Source organism: Triturus cristatus, chromosome 11 (assembly GCF_964204655.1).
Source record: "Triturus cristatus chromosome 11, aTriCri1.1, whole genome shotgun sequence".
Classification (NCBI taxonomy): domain Eukaryota; kingdom Metazoa; phylum Chordata; class Amphibia; order Caudata; family Salamandridae; genus Triturus; species Triturus cristatus.
Genome location: NC_140594.1, coordinates 266,133,238 through 266,160,744, shown reverse-complemented (window position 1 = coordinate 266,160,744; position 27,507 = coordinate 266,133,238). Strand labels below are relative to the sequence as shown.

The 27,507-nt window shown below is 44.7% G+C and overlaps 1 protein-coding gene across 2 annotated transcripts in view; it reads left to right on the top strand.

Moving 5' to 3' along the window:
* Positions 1-27,507, top strand: part of CHEK2 (checkpoint kinase 2) — a 243,964-nt gene that overhangs the window by 20,302 nt on the left and 196,155 nt on the right. For both annotated transcript variants that reach the window (XM_085636234.1, XM_085636235.1), the window contains exons 2-4: positions 631-742; positions 1,605-1,680; positions 3,784-4,019. In XM_085636234.1, coding sequence (XP_085492360.1) covers positions 3,791-4,019 — 229 coding nt within the window. In that variant the 5' untranslated portion in view covers positions 631-742; positions 1,605-1,680; positions 3,784-3,790. The remainder of the gene's footprint in view (positions 1-630; positions 743-1,604; positions 1,681-3,783; positions 4,020-27,507) is intronic.

The following is a 27,507-nucleotide window of genomic DNA, read 5'->3' as shown; positions in this document are numbered from 1 at the left end:
AAAGGGTTATAACCTTGAGGAATTTAAGCAGGGCCCTAACCCAAAACATATCCAGCCCTGCCAACAGTGTTCCAGCAGTCCCACACTACAGGTGCATACGATAAGTAAGGGGCTGTGGGGCTTAGTGGCATGAGCCCATCCTCATTTAAAAACCTGCTTGATAGCCTGAACTATGTGGGGGAAATGCCAGAATGGCCTTTACAACCCTGAAGTTAAGCTCCAAGCCTAGATTGTTTTAAAAAAAACATATGCTAGTCACTGTTAAAAAGTTTGAAGAGGTGAGTGAAATTTGTCGGTGTTTAAGCTCCATGCTGTCTGTCCGTGTCAGTATCTGCTTTAGTTGTTTTAAGCTACTTAAGCCTGTTGATAATGAATGTTCTTCGTGGTATGTACTTGCTAGCTTTTAATTCATAACAGGAGGACTGCATGTATTATACCTTGCATGTCAGGAACATAGGTTTTCTTGCTGTGGCATTTTGTATCTAGTCTGTATAGGTTTGTGTTGATTTTTGTTCACTTCCTAGAGAATCAAGTACAAGTAGATTATTCATTGTTGTGATAAAACGAGAAGGTTGTCCCTCATATATTTGTTTATCACAACACTTCATCTTATTTTTGTTCCATGCTTAGATAACCATTATGCGGTCAGGAGTCTGATATGATCAACGATTTTGTCTATCCGCCACCGTATCCTCTGTCTGATTCATGTGTGCTCGTGACCCTGGAACCTTTGTATCATCAGGTATGTTCTGTTCTATACCGTGCCTACTTATATGATCAGTCTATAGTGGCAGAGCACAAATAGTGGACATTATGTTGCTTTATAATATACATAATTATCAATAAAGTTTTCTTTCTTATTTACATATTTGGCCGGCTAGTTTGACCCTTGACTGAATGACCACAGTTGGAGCGGCTCCTGGAATGTAACTGAGCTGTTTTCACAGTTTCTTGATTGGCAGTTCTTCATTCAGTCCTTCTGACTTTCTCTTTTAACCTGATCCATGAAGTGTTTCCCACATTTACAGTACCAATCCAGATTTTCTTGTAAGGATTTTGCTCTCAACATATTTGTTCACCTCAAAACATTTCAGCTATTTGCTTATCCCAAGGATAATGTTACATTTATTCCCGCAATCCTTACATTTAATATTCATTGCAGTGTTTTGCCTACAAATCCCCAGAAATATCGAAGTGCACTTCATTCCATTATAATTTGTAAGTCATCAACATCAGAGGTAGCACATGGTGGACATTCTAATGTTCCCAAATTTGTGAAATGTGGAACCTTTACAATTTAAAGAATTTGCTCTTTCATACACCTCTGTTTACAGTAGTATGGAATTCCTTCATCCTTACTTTCCCGTGGAAACCATGGCAAATTACTTTATTTCTAGTTGAAAACGCGTTGGCAGTATTTGCTTGAACAATCAATTAATTTTACAGTACTGATAATGTTTTATATTACACTTTATGTTGTTGACTATTTTTCCATTGTTTGCTTTCTTTTTTCGGTTGTAGGGATTCCTGGGAATTAAATTGCTTACATATGCAAGATTTCCTTTTAGCAGTAACCTAAACTACTTGTACTTACATTTTTCCAGAGCGGCTGAGGATCCCAACAGTGGGGAATTAACCAACTTGGATGTTGTATCTTGGATACCTTCATTAAATTGTTCCGTGAGTATATGTAATAGGTTTTTGTCTTACCTTTGTTAAACACATTGGCTTGAAAATCTAAAGATGTTATCTTGTAATTAACAAAGGCAAGCCGTTACTTGCAACATTTCCGAGTTCTGTTTGTGTTCTCTTGCATGTCATTAAATAACTTGCATGTTGGCCAGTAATATAAGAGAAAAGGGTGATGTAATGCCCAAATTAATCCCAGTTGCTAGATATTACTAGATACCTCCTTCCAGTCCCATAATGTTTTCTCTCTCATTGGGTCACTGTTGATAGGGTCCACCAGTAAGCACACCTGTCTTGGTCATGCTCCAGCCGAAATGCTAGGCAACATTCTGAAACACAAGCTCAGATCATGTTTGGGCCTTGTTTGAGGTGTAGCCTCAGACCTATAGTGCAATGAGTGATGAACGGAATGCTTGAATTTGACACAGTTGATTAGTCCATCTTTCATAACACAAGTATAATGAAGTATTGGTGGATAGATTCTACAGTGGCTCACCTCCTATCTCCTTGATAGTTACTAGTAAGTAGAAAACAAAGATTCCAGTTCTTCGGGTGTACAATCTCCTAATTGGATTCTGTCTTTTCACGTTAAAACACACTAGGACCCACTTGGCACCCCCTTAGTGGAATTTGGTATCCCTTTCAATTCATATGCTGAGGATACTCTCCTTAATGCTTGTATTCTTTATCCAGTTCCGAATACATCCTCTGAACTCGTTGCCCAACGCTTAGTGTGGTATGCATAAATGTACCCAAATACGTTTTCCATAATGCATGTATCTCTATATTCAATTCAACCTTTTGAGCCTTTGAGCAAAGAATAACTACAGTTGAAGATCCATGGCTTCAGAAGGAAAAACCTTATCTATTTAAAGCCTTTGCTTTTTATTTGCAGATTGTCTGACCACAGACACGCCAAAAGCCACCCTGTGTCGCTCATACTATTTTCCTCTTCTGGAGCTCTCTACATTGACCTACTAATTTTGCCTTCAGTGAATGTACACCTCCTATATGCGACTATTTTCTTTGCTAAGTAAATAATGATTGTTCGTATTGCCATGGCCTGTCTTTTCTAATCTTTGGTTGAAAAGGGCTCTAACAATCTGACAATGGCAGTATGTTGTGTGAATGTTGAGGGTTACTCCACTGAAGCAAACTTGCATCTTATGGACTCTTGCACAGTTCAGTTAATTTCCATATTTGTAATCTTATGATCCCTTCACTGTGCTAGCTTGGGCGATGCTCCAGTTCAAGGACACTATTGTATTTTTGGAAATGCCTTGTTTGGCCTAGGACGTTTCTCCACTGACCACCGCATCTGGCAAATATCACAAATTATGTTTAAGAAATATGTTTGCAATGACTTAGGCGGAGTAGAAGTTGAAAGCAAAACGTTGGGGCATGCTGGCACACTTCTGTAGTTCCCCTTTTGTGCTATTTGCCAATATGCCTTGGAACAATAATGCATAGCCCATTTTAGTGCGGAGTTTCCTTGTCTTTGGTTACACTACAGACTATACTGTGGCCCGCAATAAGAATGGCCACTTCATTTTTATGAGGTTGGTAACTGTAGATGAATTATGGGCTCAACAGGAGCACTGCTAAAAGCAGCTGAAATCTCTGGGTGAAAGTCCAAACTAAAAGGATGCACCAATGCATAGACTGACACGGAATTACTAGTGCCATTTCTTAGTAAATCCTTATGGTTTAACTTGCAAGGGACTGAATTTTCACCACCCTGGAATTGTTACCATTGGCATTTTGATAGCTTTTGCAGTGGGGAAACACAGGCACTTTCTTCAAATAGGGGCCTTAGTGTCTGACTTTGTCTTTGCAAATAGATCAACAAAAAATGTAAATGGTACCCTCCTCTCAGCCCCTATGTTGGTACATTGATTTTAAATGTTTGATCAATTCTTCCAAGTGGAGGTTGAAAACATAATTTAAAAATGGGATAATTCTTGCATACTTGTTTGAAAATGTGCTTTAATGTTAGCATTGTGCCTACATATAGTCTGTCTAGAATGTGTTTTCCTTTGGAAACCCTGTGCAGTGTGAAATTGTCTTTCTCTCTTTTTTTTTTTGGGGCGCTAGTTTGATAATGTCGATGGAGACGGGTGAGTCTCAGCAGTCGCAGAGTGGCTCTAGTTCTTCCAGTGGTCCCCGCTCCGCTAGCCAGTCCTCGTCCTCTGGTTCTGGGACCCTGAGTTCTTTGGATACAGTCGCTGCTCATGATCTCGCCTCAATTCCCGAAGATCCAGAAACTGAGGAACTTGTTCCTCAACCTTGGGGGCGCCTCTGGGCACTTTCAAAAGGCTTTGTGAACTACGGTGAGGAATTCTCTTTTCTGTGACTGTTTAAGGAATGAAATCCTGAATATTTTTTTGACTGTGAACTCCATTTGTAATGTGTTGCATGCAGTTATGAAAAGCCTTCTCTGGTCCACCTTGACATAATGTTCCCCCAACTTCAGGCAGTGAAGTTCACGTGTTTCACTTTATTTGAAACTGCTGTGGTGAGATTTATTGGAGGTCAGTTTTTTTCAGAAGGAAAGTTAAGCAGGTGTACACAACTGTTTATTTTTTTTTTGCTTTTACATTCGAATCTATTTGTCGACAACAGACATGACCCAAAGCTTGGAGTGATTTACTAGGAACACATATGATATACAACACTGTAATTGGACTCAATCAAACCAAGCACCAACAGTAAGCACATTGTCTTTGGATGCCCCTCCCCATTGCACATCGGAGATAAATAATAGTTTTTTTTAGCTTCCTTTTAAGTTCCACAAGGCAGGGTCATCCCTGGTAAAAGGCTGCACCACCATCTCGGAGCACAAATTGACTACGAGGGGTTCGCAGATCCCCTGGCCACCCTAAAGAGATTTTAAGCTTACTGAGACAGTATTAAGGGATGTGCAAACGAAGGTATTTGTAGCCAAGACATAACCGCTTTTACCATGAGCATAGATTCAAACCAAAACAATGTTTTTGAAAGGGGTGGGGGTATTTGAATAATCTTGAGGGTCACAAACACAACTCTAGTGACTGTATATAAAATTGCCTTCAGTGGAGCAACAGAAACCCACTAAGACTGATTTCACACACGTACACCTGTACAGGACCAGAAAGCGGACCACTGTCTTCAGGTAGAAGACTAGGATGTAGGTAGGTCCAGAGCTATGGAAGGTTCTGTGTACCAGTCAGTAGTGCTTTATTGTGTGATTACTTAAAATCGCCATAAACACTTTTGGAATGAAATACACCAATATAAAACTCGGACCCCAAACTTCTATTAAAAACAGGCAACATGTATAGGGCATGGGTCTGTTGGTCTGCAAGTTATACAATTGGTCATCACAAGATTAAAACCACAGGTAGTAAACGTTTCTGGGATTATATTGGAAGCATGCATAATGTCCAATATGAAGAGTTCCAAATGGTCAAAACATCCCGAGTCTCAATGTCAATTGCAGGAATTGCACTACTTAATATATCGTACTTTCATTTTAAGCAACAGCAGGGGGTGGGCATTCCCAATATAATTACAACATGAGTGGCAAGAGTGCAAGCTCACTTAAATGGCGCGTGCAGATCCAAAAACGTTGTAGGCAAGCAGTGCAGTGGGCATGGGTCCGCTGGTCAGCAAGTTATAAAATTAAACACAAAAAAAATCAGAAACGCAGTGGGAGTAGACGTTTAAGGTATGATTTAAGAAGGAAGCATAATGTTCAAAGTGCAAAGAGCCATATGGTCAGAGCTTTACAAATGGCTCAGAACTTAGCATGGCCAAGTCTACTTTCATTCTCAAGACCAACTGCATGAGTCATAATCCTTAATATATCACACTAACATGTTAAGAAACAGCTGGGGTGGACATTTCCAATATTAATTCAGATTTCAACCTGAGTGACGAGTGCAAACTCGCTAAAATGATACATGCACATACAACAACCATTGTAAGCAAGGATTTATTTCAATGTGCATAGTGCAGAGCCGCTAAGATGTAATGTATAGACCATATGTTTACTGGGTGTAAATAACCAAGTTAGAGGACCGTTCGCTAAGGTGCCACGTGGCAGTACAAGAGCAATTTTTAAGCATGGATATGTTTGCAAGGTACAAAAAAGCAAGTTCTAGAGCTGTTCACCAAAGTGCCACGTGCCGGTGCAAAAGTGCTTTGTAAACATTCAATAACAGTCCAAGTGCAAGGTGCCACAATGACAAAACGAATCAGTTGAGTCAAAGCGGAGCCCACCTTGGGGCATCCGCTTGAAGGAAGAAGATGCTAGATCGTTAAAGTGCCACATGCTAATTTATAGATTTTGTGAGCAAACATAGCATGTAAAAACATAGTGCAGGTTCGGCTCTGTTTATAGACTATAAATTTCTTTCAAAGTGCCTGCTTATCATGCCATCTCAATCAACGTCATTCTTGAGTTCCTACTTGACAGTCCAGCCAGGCAGTTCCCGAGGGTGGGCAGGCATCCTAAAAGTCTTCCAGCAATAGTAAAAAAATTTTTTTTAAAATCGCTGATCCGTGCTAGTTCCATTGGGACAACTGATGTCAAATATGTCAAGGCCTCTTTGCGTGTTCTTATACCATTTTGTAGAAAAATTGCTCTTGGACAGTCTCTTCTCTGGAGCAGCCGTGCTGGGCAACAAAATACAATGTGTACTGCCGATTCCGAGGGGTATTGGCACAGCCGCAGTGCCCATGACCTTCAGAAGTGTTCATCCCGTGGGACCTATATTCCTGTATGGGCAGTGTTAGGAGCCTGGTCAGCAGAATGTTCTTTACAGCTTGTCTTTCCAAGACTGCTTTCAAATATGGCTGACAACAGGTGGATTCATGCGATGTGTCAGGTCCCACTTCTCCCGAAATGTTTCTGATTTGATTTATGTCCTGTTCCATTGATTATGGTCTTGACCTGCTCTTTTAGTGTCCTCTTTAAGTGCCTTGCTGTTATGAGTGGGGTCTGTTGTACACTCGGAGGTTCATTAAACTTGACCTCCGGCACTACCGAGGTACCGTGACCAGCTACTCTTTTTACTCTGAAATATCACAAACTGGGCACCTCTCCTTGAGCCTGAATCCGCCCTGGCCACGTAGTGGTGATACTTGATCAAAACCTTTTTGCATTCAATGTACATTTTCATGAGGCCGAACTCTAGGCGCATCAGTGTGCGCTGAGGTTTTTGGGAAATTCTTTATATTTTCCTATATGCCGTTGTATAACCGCGCTCTAAAGACTCCGTAAGCATGTCAGGAAAAGCACGATGTCCATACTTGTAGTGGGAAGTAGTTTGTCCCGTGCTACTCTTCGAATCCCATCTGCCGAATGACTTTGTAAGTTGTGATATAATTTGGGTAATGCATACGTGGTTTTGGCTGCTTTCTCCTTGGCCTGCAAGGTGGATTTACCGGTGTCTGACAACCAAGCGCCAAGGTAGTTACATTTGCAGGTTGTCTTGACCTTCAAAGGGCCCAGTCACTATTCCAGCTGATGTTTCTTGGCCCTTTGGCAAAAGACCAGGACTTTGGTTTTTGCAGCATTTACATATAAAGCATTCTTTGTATTGTATAGGTAGAGTATACCCAGAGCCCTCTTCCTCCCGATTCCTGTTTGATACAGTAGCACTAGGTCAGGGGTCTCCAACCTTTTGTGTAATGAGAGCTACTTCTGGTCAGTGAAAATTGTCGTGAGCTACTAAACCCCAAGCAACTCGCACATTTTTCCGAGCGACCCACCCCACGTCCAATTTCTTTGATTTTAAGCCTAATTTCTTCAGAGCCCATACTGTGGTTTGAACAAAATACTTAACAGTTCCCGTCTAGATACACCATGGTTGGGGGATTCTAATAGGAATTGATTTCTACCCAAATGAACCCATTTTGCAACAACTGGGGGAAATCATAATGGTCCAGCCCAGGCCAGCCAGCCTATACCTTGCAGTTTTCATGCAGCTCTTTGATAAGTTACTTGCTCACTGTTCTACATTAGGATTTTAACTCATAAAGAGCTAGCTAGCAACAATCTGCACCTTCTTTGCAGCAGGCATATTAACCCTCTGTGCTACTGATGCAGATTAGGGTGTATAAAATCTCCCTACTTCCACGGATAGAGTAATTTCACAGTTACACGCACATACACTCACCATACACTAGGGCCCATTTCACTAACATACACTCAAATACTCCACCAGCATTGAACCTGTGGAAAGAAAACTCCTAAACACCCCACAGCTACACTGAGGTCGATAAGACCTAGTTATTGTAACTGTCATAATCTAAACAATCTATACAACAATAATCAAATAGAGTACTCAATAATCGACAAGAAATAATCACCAACACCGTATTTAAAATTATGATTCTTTATCTAAAATTAGTCAAAAGAAATTAATCAGAATCATTTTCTCATAATTACCTATTCTAGCTAAATGTCAGAATGGGTCATCAGGACAAGTCTCTCAGTAGAAATCTCCCGAGTCACCGTCTTCACAGCATCGATCCTCACCAACGCAGGTTTGGGAAGAAAATGGCAAAGTGGCCTCAAAATCCCGAATGCAATGACACGGACCCTCTCTAGTCTAGTATATTTATAATGAAACTTGCAATATTAAAGAAACATTAAATGTTCTACACGTCCGCCGAACCGCTGAGCAGAGTGAGCAGGAAAGGATGTAGCATCGCTACATTTGGAAAATCTCCGCTCAGGAAAATCACAAAAATAAAAAGACAGAACAGGAATCAAAAATAAAAAGTAACTTTTAACATCCACATTTCCTCGGCGATGACACAATGAGCTCAGAGTTCTTTCTTTATAGCTCCATTGTCCTCCAAGGCTGTTCCGATACATCTGGAAACTCGCCCAGAACTGGTGCTATCCTCACGGAAAGTTTTAACCAGGCAAGGACTGTGGTCAGATGTCTCGTGACCATATTTAGCAAGGCCCTCTCATCACAAATCTTTCACTTGAGGCCAGGCTGCAAACGGCAGCCATTTTTCATTAGGCCAAAATGGACCATCTGAATTAAAAGGGACAAAAACAACGTTACCACAGCATAATGATTAAACAGTGTTAACCCCACTAATACCCTTATGTGTATGTAATTATCTAGCTTTTGCAACACAGGAAAGCATTAGTTCAAAAGCGTTTTGTGCTTTAAAATAAACAGCACTCAGCAACGTTTATTTAATAAAACATGCACATTGTCAATAGGCAACACATACGCGTTCCCACGTGTAATTCGCTCTTGTTAATTCGTACATGTTGATAAGTAGAAACACTTACACAAAACAAATAATTAATAATTAATGATTATTAATGTTAATTATGACAAATAGACAAACCAGAGCTTAAAAATCCAATAGATTTTCATCAGAAAATCCTGCTCCAGCAATCCCCCCTTTGGTGATTTTATCACCAAATAACCCAAAAAAAAATTTTAGTGAAATTTAGTCCCATTTTAGGAGAAATTGGAAATGTCTTTTTCCTCCTTACACAACACTACACACCAGACACTCTTTCATCATCCCTCTTTGTTTCTAAGTAGACACTCTCCCTTAATTCTTCTGATTCAATTTCTTGTGGTTCTCTTTTCAACCTTTTATTTCTTTTCATTCTTTCTTTTTAATTCATTTCTTTTTCCCTCCCCTGTTTTTACAACACAAACACACCAATCTCAATATCACTAAAGCAACAATTATACAAGTTAAAGGAAACAATATCTTACCTATAATAGTACTACTTATTTTTGCAATAAAACTCTTAACAGCTATCACCTTATTAGCTAATTTAGTCCAGATACTTTCAGCTTCAAGTGGTACTAATTCTTCATGCAAATCAGTAATATTTTTGATATAGACCTTCAGGTCTTTGCTTTCGTCTGGAATGTAAGTGCAACAATGTTGAACTTTCAGCATTCCACAAACTCCACCCTCCTTAGCCAATATAATATCAAGAGCAAGTCTATTTTGCATAGACATGGCACGTACGGCAATTAGTTCCGTATTCACCAAAAGAAACCCTCCAGCGGTATTTGTCGATAAGCGATCCACCACTGTTGACAGTTTCCGAATCCCATAAGCATTTAAAGAAATTCCCACTGCTGGAATTAAAGCTCCAAAAATGTCACCCACTATTTCAGACCAAGTTTCCCTCTTGAAGCGCATTAGTAAATTAATATGTTCTACATCTTCTATTCTATCTATATGAAAGATCTTTGGAAAAACCAGGCCCACATAACACGTGCCATACCAATGGTCAGGCAACTTGTAATAAGCCTTGTTCCCACAAACATAATACACTCCTGGAAAAATTGTATCTTCTCCACCTCTGAAACCCCATCCTGTTGCAATGAAGTATGTATCATGACATTCACTAGTCCCAACAAAATATGTATCATATTGGGATTTCCCTCTTGTAATGCACAGCTTACCCTTCTGTGGTGCATCTAAAGCTAAAGTTGGACTAGCTCCATTTCTCAATTCTTTTCCCATCTCAATGTCCCAAATTGTCTCACTCACTTTATATTTCCCTGCCTTTTCATGCATACTCCATCTCCTTTCCTCCACCATGTTCAGGAAAGCTTTCTCCTCTTCTTCCAAACTACAAGTTAAATTATTCTTAAAAATGTAATCTAATGTTAATTCTTCTTTCTCAATAAAAATCTCACCAAAAATGTTAGCTTCTTTAGCTGGATTCAGCTCTGTTCATTGGCAAGTGCCCAAAAATACTATCTTTGTTAGACATTTTATAATCTATTTTCCCTAACAGATAAAAAACACTACTTAAGACACTACAAGAAATTCCATACGTAGCTGGTAAATGGTGATAAGTAACACCCTCTGAAACGGATGCAGGTAATTGCATACAAACGTAGCAATCCCTTACTTCCATTGTTTTCACATATTCGTATAACAACTTTGAAAAAACATTACTAGAAAAACCATTAATTGACCTATCTTTATGCATGTAAGTATTACTAATTCTAGTTGGAACTACTTTTTGCAAATTCTTTTCTACATTTGTCTCATTCTCAGTATGTATTTCAAATGTACCTATTGAAACTCTAAATGTAACTAATAAAGCTAAAATTCCCCATAGTAGCATTAATAATCCAGTACAGCAGCAGCACATTCTACACCATCTTCTTAAGAAGGCACATCTACTTTGATTATTCTCTATGTTAGCCATTTTACTACTTTGACCTTGTCTTTTGACTTAGCCTCTACTACTCCACTACTGTAATTTCTCAAACTTTGGATTACTTCAGACAGCTGAATTTCAGACTTTCTCCTTTTCACTTTCTCCAAGTGATTTTTTCAGTTCACTCAATTTGGATATTCATCACTTTTCACTCCTTCTTCTTCAGCAACATCAAATTGTATCAGATCATCAACAACATCCTGTGCATCCGACTCTTCTCCAATGTCAGTCAGGATAACTTTTAAGATTCCAACAGATTCTTCCTTTTCCTCAACCACTTTTCTCAAGATCCCCTCCGGATTATCTCGAGTCACTGTTTCTTCTTCTCCTTCTTCAGACAGTGCCACATAAGACCATTCCGGTGATCTGTACTTTTGGTTGGGTCTTCTAATTCTCTTTATCTCCTCAGGTTCTCTTGACTCCTTTTGCTCCTTCCTTTTTACTTCGTTTTGACTCGACACTTCATTCACTTGTTCAGCTTTCGATGTATTTCCTCTTATCAGTCTGTATCTCAGCCTCTTTACTCTGTTGTTAGGCCAAAAATCTCCTCTTACAACCTTTTTCGGTCTTGTTTCTGTATTATTTCTTTCTCCAATCCAAGTTCTCTTTCTCAGAACTCGACCCTCTGATTTTCCATTCTCACTTTCATCCGATTCTGTTTCAAATGCCTCTTGTTCTTCAGCAGTTTTCTTTCGCTCCACAGTCTTTTTCACCACTATTTGAGACTTCCCTACTTCTTTCCCTCCTCGGGTCTCCGACACGCAATCTTCTTGCTGTCTACTTGTCCCTTAACCTAGCTTATTAGAAGTGTTCCCTACACCTCCTCGGGGGTCTTCCGCAATCTGTCCCTCTCGATCTTCTTCTGACCCTACTTCTTCAGATATAATCTCAAGTGGTTCTTCAATCTCCTCCTCTTCTTATTCAGGAGTAATTTCTGTGGAACTGCTCTTTTCTTTTCTTTTTCCTCCACTGCTTTTTGGAACTTCAGGCTCTCTTTCAGAATCTGATCTCCTTTCTGAGATTCTCAATGGTTCTCTTGAAGCCTTTTCTGCTTCTTTTCCTGAACTTTTATTTTTTCTCACTGGTTCTGGGTCTTCATCATCACTGGAATCGGACTCTTCAAAATACTCTCTACCAGTCCCATCCTTTGGGTTTGGAACTCTGAGTATGACTCGAATGCACCTAGTTTTTCACACCAGCACACTTCACTGCAGTCGTCGTAGTTAGAATGACTTGTCTTGGTCTTCCCCACCTCGGAACCAAGCAATTTCTTCTTCTGTGAACTTTAATCCTCACCCAGTCTCCTGGACTCAGATCATGAGCTTGCTTCTTCTCAAGTGTAGTAGCTTCTTCTCCAATCTGGTGAAACACAGAATGAACTGCGTCAGCCAGGCCTTTACAGTAATCCAAAATCATGTCATCAGTTATTGTCATCAACTTATTAACAGGTACATATGCATGTCGCATTGCACGTCCCATTATCATTTCGTGCAGACTTAAACCAGTAGTTCTATCTGGAGTAGATCTAATAGTCATTAGCACTAGAGGCAAGACATCCGGCCATTTCATCCCAGTGGCTAAACACATCTTACCAATCCTATTCTTTATTGTGCCATTTATCTGCTCAACAACACCAGAAGCCTCTGGTCTGTATGCACAATGTAGCTTCTGCTGTATGCTTAATGCTTCACAAATCAAACTCATGAGTTCATTATAGAAGTGTCCACCTCTATCAGACTCAATCGTTACCGGAAATCCGTACCTAGGAATCAACTCTCTTAACAGTAACTTCGCCACTGTTACTCCATCATTTCTCCTAGTCGGATAGGCCTCAACCCATCTTGAAAACAAACAGACTACCACTAGTACATATCTCAGTCTGTTCACTTGGGGCATTTCAATGAAATCAATCTGCATTCTTGTAAAAGGACCTCCTTCTCTGCCTATTGTTCCCAGACTCACCACTGTCTTTTTCCCAGTGTTAAATTGCTGGCAAATCAAACATCTTTGACAGATACTTTCTGCAATTGTCCTGAACTTTGCATTGTACCAGGTTTGCTTAAAAGACCTAATCATCGAATCCCTTCCCAAATGTCCCTGGCCATGATACATCCTTGCCATTGCTGACAGCATGGAGTTCGGCATTACTGGTCTGCCATCTCTATAGACCCAAACATGGTCTGTCTCTCTTGGGGCACAACCTGCCTTAATCCAATCTTTCTTTTCTTCCTCCTCTGCCTCATCCTGCAACTGTTTCACTTCATCCCACGTCTCTAAGACATTAGTAAACATCACAGAACAAAAAGACATTTCACCTTCTCGTTCCCGATTAATGGACTGGTTATTCTTGGCGCAATATTGAGCAATGTCATTTGCATAACGGTTGCCCACTGTCACAAAATCATCTCCTTGTCCATGAGCAGCACATTTTACAACTGCTAATTCTTTAGGCAGCTGTATCGCCTCAAGTAATTTCCCAATCACTTCAGCATTCTTTATTGGAGTCCCACTCGACGTCAAGAAACCTCTTTGTAGCCAAAGTTGGCCAAAGTCATGCACAACTCCAAATCCATACTGACTATCAGTCATCACAGTCGTTCTCAAATCTTTCCCAATTTCACAAGCTTTTGTCAATGCCACTAATTCAGCAACTTGCGCAGATTTCACTCCTTTCAATGATGACGCTTCCATTACTTCTGAAACCTTACACACTGCATATGCTGCACATAGCACACCCTCATCATTCCTCAAGCATGATCCATCCACAAACAACACATGATCACTCTCATGCAAAGGAAGATCCCTTATGTCTGGTCTCGGTTTTGTACAATAATCAAGCACATCCAAACAATTGTGATCATCTTCTGTTTTCACACCCACATTTTCAATATCCGGCAACAATGTCGCTGGATTCACATTCACACATCTCTCAAGAGTCACATTTGATGCTCCCAGAATGACTTTCTCATATTTAGTCAACCGACTATGTGACATGTACTGAGTTCTGCTTCTTGTCAAAAGAATTGCCACATTATGAGGTACGAATACCCTTACAGGATATCCCATTATGATTCCCTCACTCTGTTCTAGGCTTCTGCATGTTGCAGCCACAGATTTCAGACAACCTGGTAAACCCACAGCTACAGGGTCAAGTGTCGATGAGAAGTACGCAATAGGCCTTCTCAGTAATCCATGCTTCTGAATTAACACTGAAAGTGCACATCCATTTCTTTCACTGCAGTACAATTCAAATTCTTTTTCATAATCTGGCATACCCAAAGCAGGGGCTTCACACATTCTCCTTTTTAACTCTTCAAATGCTGCCATTTGTTCTCCATCTAGTTCCAATGGGTCTGTCATCTCACTTTTTGTCAGCTTAATCAGTGGCTTTGCTATCAGCGAAAAATTAATTATCCACTGACGACAATAACCCACCATTCCCAGGAACATTCTCACTTCCCTCTGGGTCTTTGGGGCCTTCATTTCCCTGATAATTTTGATCCTGTCATCAGTCACTTTTCTCAGACCTTTCTCAATATTGTGTCCAAGATAATGCACCTCTTTCTTGCAGAACTGCAATTTGGCTGGAGATACTTTTAACCCTCCATCTGCCAGATGATTCAGTAAAGCTATAGTATCTACTTCACAAGCTTCACGTGTCTTTGATGCCACAAGTAGGTCATCAATATACTGCACTAATACTGAGTTTTCAGGCATGATCAAATTCTCCAATGACTTTTTCAATAACTTATTGAATACTGAAGGACTCTCTGTATACCCCTGTGGGATACGACACCATGCTAAAATACGCTGGCCAAATCTAAATGCAAAAATCGGCTGGCTGTCATGATGCAATGGAATTGAAAAGAAAGCATGACACAAATCAATCACTGTATACCACTCAGCATCATGTGGAATCTGATACAAAATCACTGATGGATTTGGCACAATGGGACAACATGCCACCACAATTTGATTAACTTTTCTCAAATCCTGTACAATCCTGAACTTCCCATTAGGCTTCTTTAGCCCCATTATCGGTGAATTACACGGACTACTCAGTAGTTCTCTCAGAACTCCCTGCTGAATCATTTTCTCAATTATAGGAGTTATTCCCTCAATTATTTCTGGTGTCATTTTGTACTGAGGAATGTTAGGATAAGTAATTCCCACTTTCACTGAAATTTTCACAGGATCTACATTATTCATCAATCCCACATCCTCTCCAGTAAAATCCCAAACTGTCCTTTTCACTGTGTCTCTCAGCTCTTGAGGCAAATCCTCATGATCAAATACAGCATATGCACCAATTAACTCACTCTCTCTATTTTCTAGAGTCATTCGGTACAAAACATCCTCATCTGGTGTTTCAAAAGCTATTCCATCTGGTGTACAAAAAATTGTACAATTCATTTTACAAAGTAGATCCCTACCTAACAGGTTCACTGGACTTGTGTCACAGACGATAAATCTGTGCATGTCTGAAAATTTCCCTATTTGTACTCTTACTGGTTCAGTAAGACGTGTCCTTATTTGTGTATTGGCTACACCAACTACTTGGATTGCTTCATCCGAGAGAGGAAGATTTCTAATATCTGTTGACCTGACAGTTGATCTTGTCGCACCTGTGTCTACTAAAAAAGTAACACTTTCTTCATTTATTTTTCCATCCACAAATGGTCCTGCCTGGTCTATTTCTAGAGTTGCACCAAGTATGCACTCTTCCTCCTCTCTTCGGCACCGTCAATAATCACCCTCAGACTCACTCCCTTCATTCTTTAACAAGTACTGTTGTACCTGGTTAGAACGCCTTGGTTCGTTTACCTGCTCATCATTGTAGAATCCCGAATCCGGATTATACTTTTGTGATCCTCTATTCTGCGGCAAGGGCGGTTTTGGCTCTCGACTCTGCTGTCTCACAACTTTCTGTTGTTGCTGCTGTTAATTATTCCCCTCGTTCTGCACCTGTTAATTTAAGGATTTTCCCTCATTATTCACTAATGGTGGATTGGTACACTCAGATCTCCAATGTCCCAGTTGGCCACAGTTGTGACATGGGAACTTTTTTTTAGCTTCCTCAAGATTCCCCTTTCCTTTCCCTGCATTATTTCCTGCATTATTCGCCTGTTCCACCAACTGTGCTTCCTGTCTTTCCGCAACTTTCACTTGTGCCCACATTGCTTTCTCTTTCAGCTTTCTTTGTTTTGCTTCAATCTCATCACTGAAGTATTTTGCATGCCTCAGAATCTCATCTATTTTCTTACTCTGCCAATCCACAGTATGCTCACGAATTCTTTCACTAATCTCAGGTCTCAGGCCATATACAAAATGACTCAAATCCTTGTCACCCAGGTGTTCATCTCCACTGAATTGTTTAAATGCCAGTATCAGCCTCTCGTAAAAAGCATGAACTTATTCTTTTGCTTCCTGATGTGTTCGATCTATTTTAACCCAGTCTGTTTCTTTTGGAGGTACTTTATTTTTCAGGTATACAATCACCTGCTCATACTTTCTCATTACTTCTGGATCTGGTGCTCCTGTTCTCTGATCTCTTGGATATTCCTCAGTAGGCCAACTCACAACTATTTTACACTCGGCCCACAAGTCTGCTGGAACAATTATATCAAACAGACTATTCAGGTCAATCCACAGCACTTTTGACAATTTCACAAACCTGTCTACCTGCCTATACCACTCGACGGGCTTTTCTCTCAATCGAGGGAAATCATTCGTAAATGATAAAATATCCTGTCTGGTCCATGGAACATGTACATATCCTCCTCCAGGTATTTCTCTCATAGGATAAGTATCCACTGGTTTTTCCTTTTCTCTCACAGGAAATGCTGAATAAGTCCTATCCCCTGATTCTTCTCTCTTTTTGTACCATCTATCCTTCCACTTCTCAACATCACCCCATTTTCGCAATAAAGCGATCATCTCTTTAATCTGTCCTGTTCTACCAGTACCATTCAAATTTTCAATATCTTTATCTGTGAAATCCATCCTGTAAGACTTCTGCAAAACTTTCACTTTATCAATGTCAACTCCATAGTCATTTGCTATTGCTCTTAATCTGTCATGTGTATTTCTCGCTCTCCAGGTGATATTTTTACACATAAACAATAATTCACCATCATGATGATTTTTTAGAATTTCTGTTGGAACTGTCCCTGCAACAAGCTCTTTTAATTCTACACGTAACCTAGCAACATCAATTGCTTGTGAATCTTTATCCCTCTTTTGAAGAACTTTCATCCATTTATTCAAATCTTCAGCTGTTATTTCAGTAGATTTTCTCACTGGAACCACTTTCTTCTGCGATTCTAAAATTGGCATCCCTGAACAACTAGCTTCACCAGCATCCAGTCCTGAATTAGACTGTACCTCTAATCCTTCACTACATGTGTCATGTCTGAATTTTCCTGCCCTTTTTCCTGAATCTCCTGAAGGACCAGCCAAACTTGTCAATCTATTCCCAACATATGGAATAACCAAACCATTCTCACTTGTCCTCTGCTTATCAAAAACAGGCATAACCGGACCTATGGTTACGGGTACCGTAACAGCGTCTAGATTCTTTGTCAGTTCTTTGATCTTTTCAGTCAACTCCGATGTAGTTCTGGCTAATTCTCTCGTATTTTCGCCACTGCTTCTATTCTCTCTTTCCCTGAAAAGATTACCACTTCTTAACTCAGGTGTCACATTTTCTGTCTCAATGATACGCACTGTATCTCTTATCGGAGAAACAACTGGTGTACTCTCTTCTGGTTCCGGTCTATATGGAGGTGGTCTTTTGTAAATCATGTCATTCAAAACCTCAACCTCATATTCATTAACTCCATATCTTCTCACTTCTGCCTCAGGAACCCTTTCTGTTCCTTCTTCAACTGTTCTCATAGGATATAATCCCTCTGACATACTAGCATCTCGCCATCTCGTCATTCGATCATGATGAGTTTCACGACCATGTCTCCTCCCGAACATATACCTATAGTTGCCTCCAGACCTCTGTTTCTCTCGCTCATGCACTTCCTCTTCCCATTCCACTAAAGCCTCGAACTGTGTCGGCCTTGGTCTTGGGTGAAGACATAACATCTTTTCCCGTAAATTTTTCAACACGGGCAGATTAAATGAACCATGTTCTGGAAATGCTAAAACTCCATCTTCCTTGGTATACCTAACCCAATTCTCCAACCATATACAGGTATGATACCCATATCTCGCAGCCATGAAGGATGCAGGCGTTTTCGATGGAGGTAACAATTCACCCTCTCTCGTTTTAACATCTTTATCCTTGTCGAACCAATTTTTAATCTTTCTGAACAAAGATTTTTTCTTTTTCTCTTCTTGGTAATACATTTTAACGCTTACCAAAACTTTCAAATCCCTTCCGTAATACAACTGCACAATATGATTTTTTTAACCAATAACAGCGCGACTCACACTAACGCACCAATCCTGAAGCGTTTACGTCACTAAGATAGCTCTACCAATCCTTGCGCGGCTCACACCAACGCACCAATCTCAGCGCGAGCACTATTCTGATCTAATATCCAATCAGAGCGCAGTCTGTTTGACGTCAGCAGTCGCTGCAGTCGCTTCTGTCTCCTGTCTCTTGTCACTCGTCTACCCCTCCTTTACAAAATTTCTCAGTAGACTTCGTGTCAAATTTCTACAAAATCTATTAGTTACAACATATAAACATCTCCATTGTCTGCTTCGCTAACCACAGAATAGTAAAGAAAATCTATTTCACAAGAATCAACGGGATTCTTTCATACATTCCTTAACTGTTTCCTCTAGGACTTGTCCAAAGAGTCTTACAATCAACTAAATATATGAACATTCACGCACATTCATACAAGAAATATAGTACATACACACAGAATCCTGCTTTTCCCGAGAACAGCGAACAATCTGCTCTACTACAAAATTATAACACACATTAACCAAGCAGCTTACTTCTACCCAGTTTCTCAAACAAGCTCAGAGAATACCTATTACTTCTCCCGCGATAAGCTTTAACGGCGAACCTTACGGATCCTTGAGACTTAAAACCAGAGTTTCACAGATAACCTTCACTACCATACGCACTCCTTATATACCAGAAATATCTCTAATAGTAACATACAACAATGTCACTGATTCCGAATCCAGACAATGTGACGCGCAACTTCAATTGTCACACGTTTTCTTTTTCCTGCATACATACAGGACCAACAATCCCAACAAGACCTGTCAGCCCTTTGGGTGGTCCCTCCTCATCATTATTTATTTTGTCCCACTTTTGCCTCAAACCCTGTTTGACTTTTTCCTTTTTGGGAACCACCAGACTTTTTCGTGTTGCTACAGATTCAGGGAGCCATTTTGGCTACCCCTGAAACTTCTGTCTGAGGGCCTGAAGCACAAAATGGTGGCCTCCTGTGACATCACCAGCATCCACTGGAACCTACCAGCACCTTCCAGAACCTTCCAGGAGATTCCAGAACTGTGTGACAGTTGGAAACCGTTTAGAATGTTGGGAGGATAAGAGAGGCAGTTGGCAGTTGGAGCTGGCAGTTGGCACCTGACTGGTGAAGAGTGAGCAGCACAAACGTGAAGGAGGAAGGAGTGAAGCAGCAGGGGTGGAAACTTGTGCCTGGAGTGGGGTCCATAAACCCACCCTTGATACTAGTCCCTACTGACGGAGCCCAGCCTAGAGCCCTGTGTGGGAAGAAGTCAGAAAAACCATCCTGAGGACCTGGACAGCAGGAACAGGCCTTAGAAACAAGAGAACAGCAAGATCCTGACCTGGAAGCTGGTTTCCCTGAAGTCCGACGTCGAGTAGCCTAAGACCTGGAGCCCGAGGTGGAGAAGCGGCGCTGACTGGAAAAGCAGACGTCGTACCCGGATCCGCCAGAGGTCGAGAGAGGGCGCCGTCAGAGGTCGTGAGGAATACCAGAGGTCGAGGAGGAAGTCACCCGAGGTCGAGTGAGCGGCGTCATCGGAGGAGTGAAGTCCGCCCTCCGGAGTCGTCGGAGACCGAGGTGAAGGGTAACGGAGGTCGGGAGTGAGGATCGCACTCCGGAGTCGCCGGAACCTGTGAGAATCGTGCCGGAGGTCGGGAGTGGAGGTCGCACTCCGGAGTCGCCGGAAACCTGTGAGGAGCACCGGAGGTCGGGAGCGAGGATCGCACTCCGGAGCCGCCGGAAGTCGACATCGAGGCAAGGCCGGCCGACGTCATCGAAGCCGAGGTCGCCATCGGACCGGAGCCGCCCGAAGTCGACATCGAGTAAGGCTGCCCGACCCCATCGAATCGGAGGCCGAGATCGAACCGAGGCCGCTGACATCGAGACCGGAGCCGCCTGCCGGCGTCGTCAAAGAACTGACATTGTGCCGAGGCCGCCGACATCGAGCTGGAACCGCCTCACGGCATCGACCCGACTCCAGCGGCGTCGGAGCATCAGAAAAAGGGCAGTAAGTGGAGTAGAGGGCGCCTAAGGCCCTGTGGAGACCTGAGAGACTGCGCTAAGGGGCTAGGGAGGTGCTGGAACCAACCTGACTGTGCCAGGGGTGAACTGGGACTAATCTAGAGAAGTTGTGTGGAGAGAGAGAGCCAGGTCTCTGGTATTTTCCCCCTTTATCTACCTCAGTTTAGGCCTCAGCCTTGACCAAGCCAGGGAGTAGACACCCCCAAGCCTTCCACATCCCCACAAGCTGTGCCTGGGCCAAATCAGCCCTTAGGAATTCAAAAGTGATCTGATTCCATGAGTGTCACTGTCAGCTTTTAAGTATTTATTAGGGGCATTGTATTTATTGTATTTAACCTATTTATTGTTCCACTGTATTTATTGGTCCACAGTATTTATTGATGCACAATATTTATTGGTTACAGTATTTATTGCCTCAGAATATTTAATTGCCTGTCTGTATTGCACTTTTATTTATGCCTTCAGTATTTATGATCACCCCTATTTATTGAATCATTAAGCCAGTATTTATTTGTCCTGCACTTTCTAAAAAGTTTGTATATTGTGATTGTTATTTATTTTCTCCAATCAGCAACTAAGAGAAAAAGCAGATAAAGAAAGATATTTTCATAATTTTTACGGTGTAGAGTCGTTTTTGGAACGGATGCACGCATGGTTATTGTTTGGGTATGTTGTATGCTTAGCACGGAGCCTGATTCCTGACCACTCGAGCCAAGCTACCACAGTGTGTCCGGAAGACCACCACCACCCCTTCTAGTGTGGGAGTGGGTTTTCCAACATAAATTGGTGTTCAGTGGTGGGATAGAGCTGTGCCTACGCATACTCAACAATAACTGTGGGTAGTCCATAGGCCTACACCGGGAGTTTTCTCAAGAGCGGCCTTCCTAATTGTGGGTTTTTGTTTTTTCCAAATTTACTCTGGTGGTGGGAGGAGGTATTATTAAAGGTACCCCCCTGCATAGTTACTGCACAAAAACCTGTCCTCTAACCTGAGTGGGCAAGATGGAGTTTGTACTAGAAAATCTAGAAACGTACACTGTGGCCCAACTCAGGGAGTTTTGCCAGTGGGAGGGGGTGTACTGTCCCCCAGGAGCAAAGAAGGGTGCACTCCAAACCAGCTTAAGGGCTTGGGGGGAGGCACGCCGAGAAAGCAAGGCTGAGGAGGAAGACAGGGATGGAGAGCCTGACCCTGAGGGGGCTGAGATGTACCAACCTGAGGTGGGGAACCTGTCAGCAGGGCCCAGAACCATTTCTAGGAAGGGCAGCAGTGCCTCAAGCGGTGGCTTGTCTGAAGTGGAGCTAACAGACCGGAGGGAGAAAAGACAGCTCACATGGGACTTAGCAAGGCTGGAAAAGGAGAAGGAGGAGCAGAGGATGGCCCATGAATTACGACTGAAAGAAATAGATCTTCAGATCTTGAGAATCGGGGCACAACCTGTTCCTAATGGTGGCAGCCAAACCCAAGGGATCACCAGGGAACCTAAACCATACCTGCCAAAGGACATAGTAGCTAGCTATGGAGTGGGCGACGACATCGCCAAGTGGCTAGCGGCCTATGAGGTCTCGTTGAGGGCCCATGGGGTTCCAGAGAAGTACTGGGGAGGGGGATTGTACAAGTACATGCCTCCAGCTGGTAGGGATGCTTTATTGGCCCTCGAGGAGGATGAGCAGACCCACTACCCCACCATGAAACTGGCGCTCATCAGAAAGTTTGGACTAACACCTGAAAAGTACAGACAGAAGTTCAGGGGTAGTCACAAACTGGGCACGCAGAATTGGGTGGACTTCCTGGACTATGCGAAGAAGGCACTGGAAGGTTGGATTCAGGGCAGTGAAGTAAGGAACTACGAGGAGCTGTTTGACCTAGTGTTGAAGGAACACCTACTCGAGAAATGTTTCCCTGAACTGCGGCAACACCTGGTGGATAGCAAGCTGACCAGTCCCCGGAAGCTTGCTGAGGAGGCGGACATTTGGGCTAGTACCCGGGTGTCCACAAGGGGGACTGGAGGGGATACTCAAAAGGCCGGACAGGGCGCCCCCCAGAAGAAAGAAGGAGGGGAAAAGAAAAAGGAGTTCTCCAAAGGCCCCCAAAATAACTTCCAAGGGAAGGGAACCGGATTCACCTCTAAGGCTAACCCTCCCAGAAACCCTAATCCTGGCCAGAGTCAGCAGCCAAGGGTTGTCCATTGCTACGAGTGCGGTGGCGTTGGACACTATAAAGGAGATCCGAAGTGTCAGAAACGCTCACCCCCTCCCACTGGAGGAAAGCCCCCCGGAGTAGCTAGTGTAGTGCTCGGGGAGGAGATGCCCTTAACTAAGGGAAGGGAGTGGGCGGGTGTCACTTTAGTGTCCCTGGGAGAACGGGAGATGGTTCCTAAGATCCAGGTGCCCGCAAATACTGCAAAGTATGGGCAGTGGATCACCATCAATGGCCAAAGAGGGGAGGCTCTGAGAGACACAGGAGCCAGTATGACTATGGTACGTAGCCAACTGGTGTCTCCAGAGCAAGTCATTCCCGATGTACTCCACCCAGCCGCGATGGCTGACGGCAGAACCGGCCACTATCCCGTGGCTGAGGTTCCCTTTGAATGGGGGGGGGTTGCAGGTTCACTTCGAGTTGCCGTAAGCCCTGCCGTGCCAGTCGATTGTCTGCTGGGCAATGACATGGAGCACAACGCTTGGAAGGAGGTGGAATACCGGACTCACACCGAGATGCTGGGTACACCTGACTGGGCCTGTGTTAGCACAAGGTCCGTGACTACCCGAAGAGGGAGTTCATTCCGGCTGGAGCCTGGAACAAAGGCCCAGCCAGCTGCCAGTCAAGGGAAGAACCGAGGACAGGAGGAGCCTGCCTCGGCGTCTCCACCCCGTAGGACGGATAGGCCACCGGAGGTGGTGGACCAGGAGTCTGCGGAGGGGGACGTTACCAACCTGGAGGACCTACCCATCCCGGCCGAGTGGCACGTGGAGGGAGGCCCGTCCAGGGAGGAATTCTGCCAGGGCCAGAGGGAGTGCCCTACCCTTGAGGGGCTGAGGCGACAGGCCGAAGCCCAGGCAGCAGGGAACGTTGAAGGGAACTACAGTGTTTACTGGGAGGATGGCCTCCTCTACAGTGAACCCAAGGCACCCCTACATGGATCGTCACGAGCCTTGGTAGTCCCTCAACGTTATCGAGCCTTCCTTTTAGAGTTGGCTCACGAGATACCATTGGCAGGACACCTGGGGCAAGACAAGACCTTCGCCCGTCTTGTCCCACACTTTTATTGGCCTCAGATGAAAGTGTCGTCCGATACCTACTGCCGGACATGTGTGTCTTGCCAAGCCAGTGGGAAAACAGGGGTGAAGCTGAAAGCTCCCCTGGAACCACTTCCTGTCGTTAGCACCCCCTTTGAAAGGGTGGGCATCGACATTGTGGGTCCGTTAGATCCGCCAACATCAGCTGGTCACAGGTTTATCCTGGTTCTGGTGGATCATGCCACACGGTACCCAGAGGCAATACCTCTGAGGACCATAACAGCACCTGTTGTGGCTAGGGCCCTGATGGGAATCTTTACCCGAGTGGGTTTTCCCAAGGAAGTTGTGTCCGACAGGGGGACCAACTTCATGTCGGCATATATGCGGGCAATGTGGAAGGAGTGTGGAGTGACCTACCGGTTCACAACTCCTTACCACCCCCAGACCAATGGTCTGGTGGAGAGGTTTAACAAAACCTTGAAGGGCATGATCAGAAGTCTGCCTGAAAGCCTGCGGAGGAAATGGGACGTCCTCCTACCCTGTTTACTTTTTTCTTACAGGGAAGTGCCACAGAAGGGAGTGGGCTTCAGCCCCTTCGAGCTTCTGTATGGGCACCCTGTACGTGGACCTCTTAACCTGGTGAGAGACGGATGGGAAAGAACTCCCAGAAAGCTCCCCCAGGATGTGGTGAGCTACATGCTGGCCTTCCGGAGCCAAATGGCTAAGTTGTGGAAGCAAGCTTCTGACAACTTGGAAGCCAGCCAAGCAGTAATGAAGGCGTGGTATGACCACAACGCTCACCCGGTGGAGTTGGAGCCTGGCCAGAAGGTGTGGGTGATCGAACCGGGAGAGCTTAGTGCCCTCCAGGATCGCTGGTCAGGACCCTTTGAGGTGTTGGAGAAGAAGGGTAAGGCTACCTACTTGGTGGACCTGAAGACCCCTCGTCAGCCCCTGCGGGTGCTGCATGCCAACCGCCTCAAACCCCACCACGAGAGGCCCGAAGTCATCTTGATGATGGTGACTGACGGAGGAGAGGACGTGGAAAGCGAGCCTCTCCCTGATCTGTTTGCGTCTCAAGAAAAGGATGGGTCGGTGGAGGGAGTGATTCTCTCCCCATCTCTAACTCCTGAACAGCAGGAGGACTGTCGCCAGGTCCTGGGGCAGTACTCCTCGTTGTTCTCCCTTGTCCCGGGTAGGACTCACCTGTGCGTCCATGACGTGGACACAGGAGACAGCCCACCTGTGAAGTCCAAGATCTACCGGATGTCAGACAAGGTGAAGGCCAGCATTCATAGTGAGGTCACTAAGATGCTGGAGCTAGGAGTGATTGAACCTTCTAGCAGCCCCTGGTCCAGTCCGGTGGTGCTAGTACCGAAAGCTGCACCACCGGGTGCCCAACCAGAACTGAGGTTCTGTGTGGACTACCGGGGACTGAATTCAGTGACAAAGACTGATGCTCATCCGATCCCTAGGGCGGATGAATTGATTGACCGTCTGGGAGCTGCCCAATATCTAAGTACCTTTGACCTTACTTCAGGGTACTGGCAGATCTCGTTGACTGATGGAGCAAGGGAAAGGTCAGCCTTCTCCACGCCCAATGGCCACTACCAGTTCTGTGTGATGCCCTTTGGGCTCAAGAACGCACCTGCCACGTTTCAGCGCCTGGTAAACCAGATCCTCACCGGAATGGAGAGTTTCTCTGCTGCTTATCTGGATGACATAGCCGTCTTCAGTAACAGCTGGGAGGATCACTTGCGTCACCTGCAAGCTGTTCTCCAGGCCCTGAGACAAGCTGGATTGACGATCAAGGCCAGCAAGTGCCAGATCGGGCAGGGGTCGGTAGTGTACCTTGGACACTTGGTGGGTAGGGGAACGGTGCAACCCCTCCAGGCGAAGATCGAGGCCATCATGGCCTGGGAACCCCCCAAGACACAGACTGAGGTCCGAGCATTTTTGGGCCTCACGGGATACTACCGCCGCTTCGTGAAGGGGTACGGTACCATCGTAGCCCCCCTCACGGAGCTCACGTCCAAGAAACAACCTCGACGGGTAGTCTGGACGGAGGCTTGTCAGCAAGCCTTTGAGAGATTGAAGAAAGCCATGTGCGAGGCCCCGGTCTTAAGGGCCCCAGACTTTTCCAAGAAGTTCATTGTCCAGACAGATGCATCAGAACATGGCATTGGGGCAGTGTTATCGCAACTCAACGAAGAGGGTCTGGATCAACCCGTGGTCTTCCTATCCAGGAGACTACTTCCCAGGGAACAGAAGTGGAGTGCAATAGAGCGTGAAGCCTTTGCAGTGGTATGGGCTCTGAAGAAGTTGCGGCCATACCTGTTTGGCTCGCACTTCCTGGTTCAGACCGACCACCGACCCCTTCGTTGGCTGATGCAAATGAAGGGGGAGAATCCCAAGTTGTTGAGGTGGTCTATTTCCCTACAGGGGATGGACTTTCAGGTGGAACATCGGCCTGGAGTGGACCACGCCAATGCAGACGGTCTCTCAAGGTATTTCCGCCTTAGTGATGAGAACTCCCAAGGGGTTGGGTAGCTCTCCCCACTTTCAGCTGGGGGGGACGCGTGTTAGACCTGTCAGCCCTTTGGGTGGTCCCTCCTCATCATTATTTATTTTGTCCCACTTTTGCCTCAAACCCTGTTTGACTTTTTCCTTTTTGGGAACCACCAGACTTTTTCGTGTTGCTACAGATTCAGGGAGCCATTTTGGCTACCCCTGAAACTTCTGTCTGAGGGCCTGAAGCACAAAATGGTGGCCTCCTGTGACATCACCAGCATCCACTGGAACCTACCAGCACCTTCCAGAACCTTCCAGGAGATTCCAGAACTGTGTGACAGTTGGAAACCGTTTAGAATGTTGGGAGGATAAGAGAGGCAGTTGGCAGTTGGAGCTGGCAGTTGGCACCTGACTGGTGAAGAGTGAGCAGCACAAACGTGAAGGAGGAAGGAGTGAAGCAGCAGGGGTGGAAACTTGTGCCTGGAGTGGGGTCCATAAACCCACCCTTGATACTAGTCCCTACTGACGGAGCCCAGCCTAGAGCCCTGTGTGGGAAGAAGTCAGAAAAACCATCCTGAGGACCTGGACAGCAGGAACAGGCCTTAGAAACAAGAGAACAGCAAGATCCTGACCTGGAAGCTGGTTTCCCTGAAGTCCGACGTCGAGTAGCCTAAGACCTGGAGCCCGAGGTGGAGAAGCGGCGCTGACTGGAAAAGCAGACGTCGTACCCGGATCCGCCAGAGGTCGAGAGAGGGCGCCGTCAGAGGTCGTGAGGAATACCAGAGGTCGAGGAGGAAGTCACCCGAGGTCGAGTGAGCGGCGTCATCGGAGGAGTGAAGTCCGCCCTCCGGAGTCGTCGGAGACCGAGGTGAAGGGTAACGGAGGTCGGGAGTGAGGATCGCACTCCGGAGTCGCCGGAACCTGTGAGAATCGTGCCGGAGGTCGGGAGTGGAGGTCGCACTCCGGAGTCGCCGGAAACCTGTGAGGAGCACCGGAGGTCGGGAGCGAGGATCGCACTCCGGAGCCGCCGGAAGTCGACATCGAGGCAAGGCCGGCCGACGTCATCGAAGCCGAGGTCGCCATCGGACCGGAGCCGCCCGAAGTCGACATCGAGTAAGGCTGCCCGACCCCATCGAATCGGAGGCCGAGATCGAACCGAGGCCGCTGACATCGAGACCGGAGCCGCCTGCCGGCGTCGTCAAAGAACTGACATTGTGCCGAGGCCGCCGACATCGAGCTGGAACCGCCTCACGGCATCGACCCGACTCCAGCGGCGTCGGAGCATCAGAAAAAGGGCAGTAAGTGGAGTAGAGGGCGCCTAAGGCCCTGTGGAGACCTGAGAGACTGCGCTAAGGGGCTAGGGAGGTGCTGGAACCAACCTGACTGTGC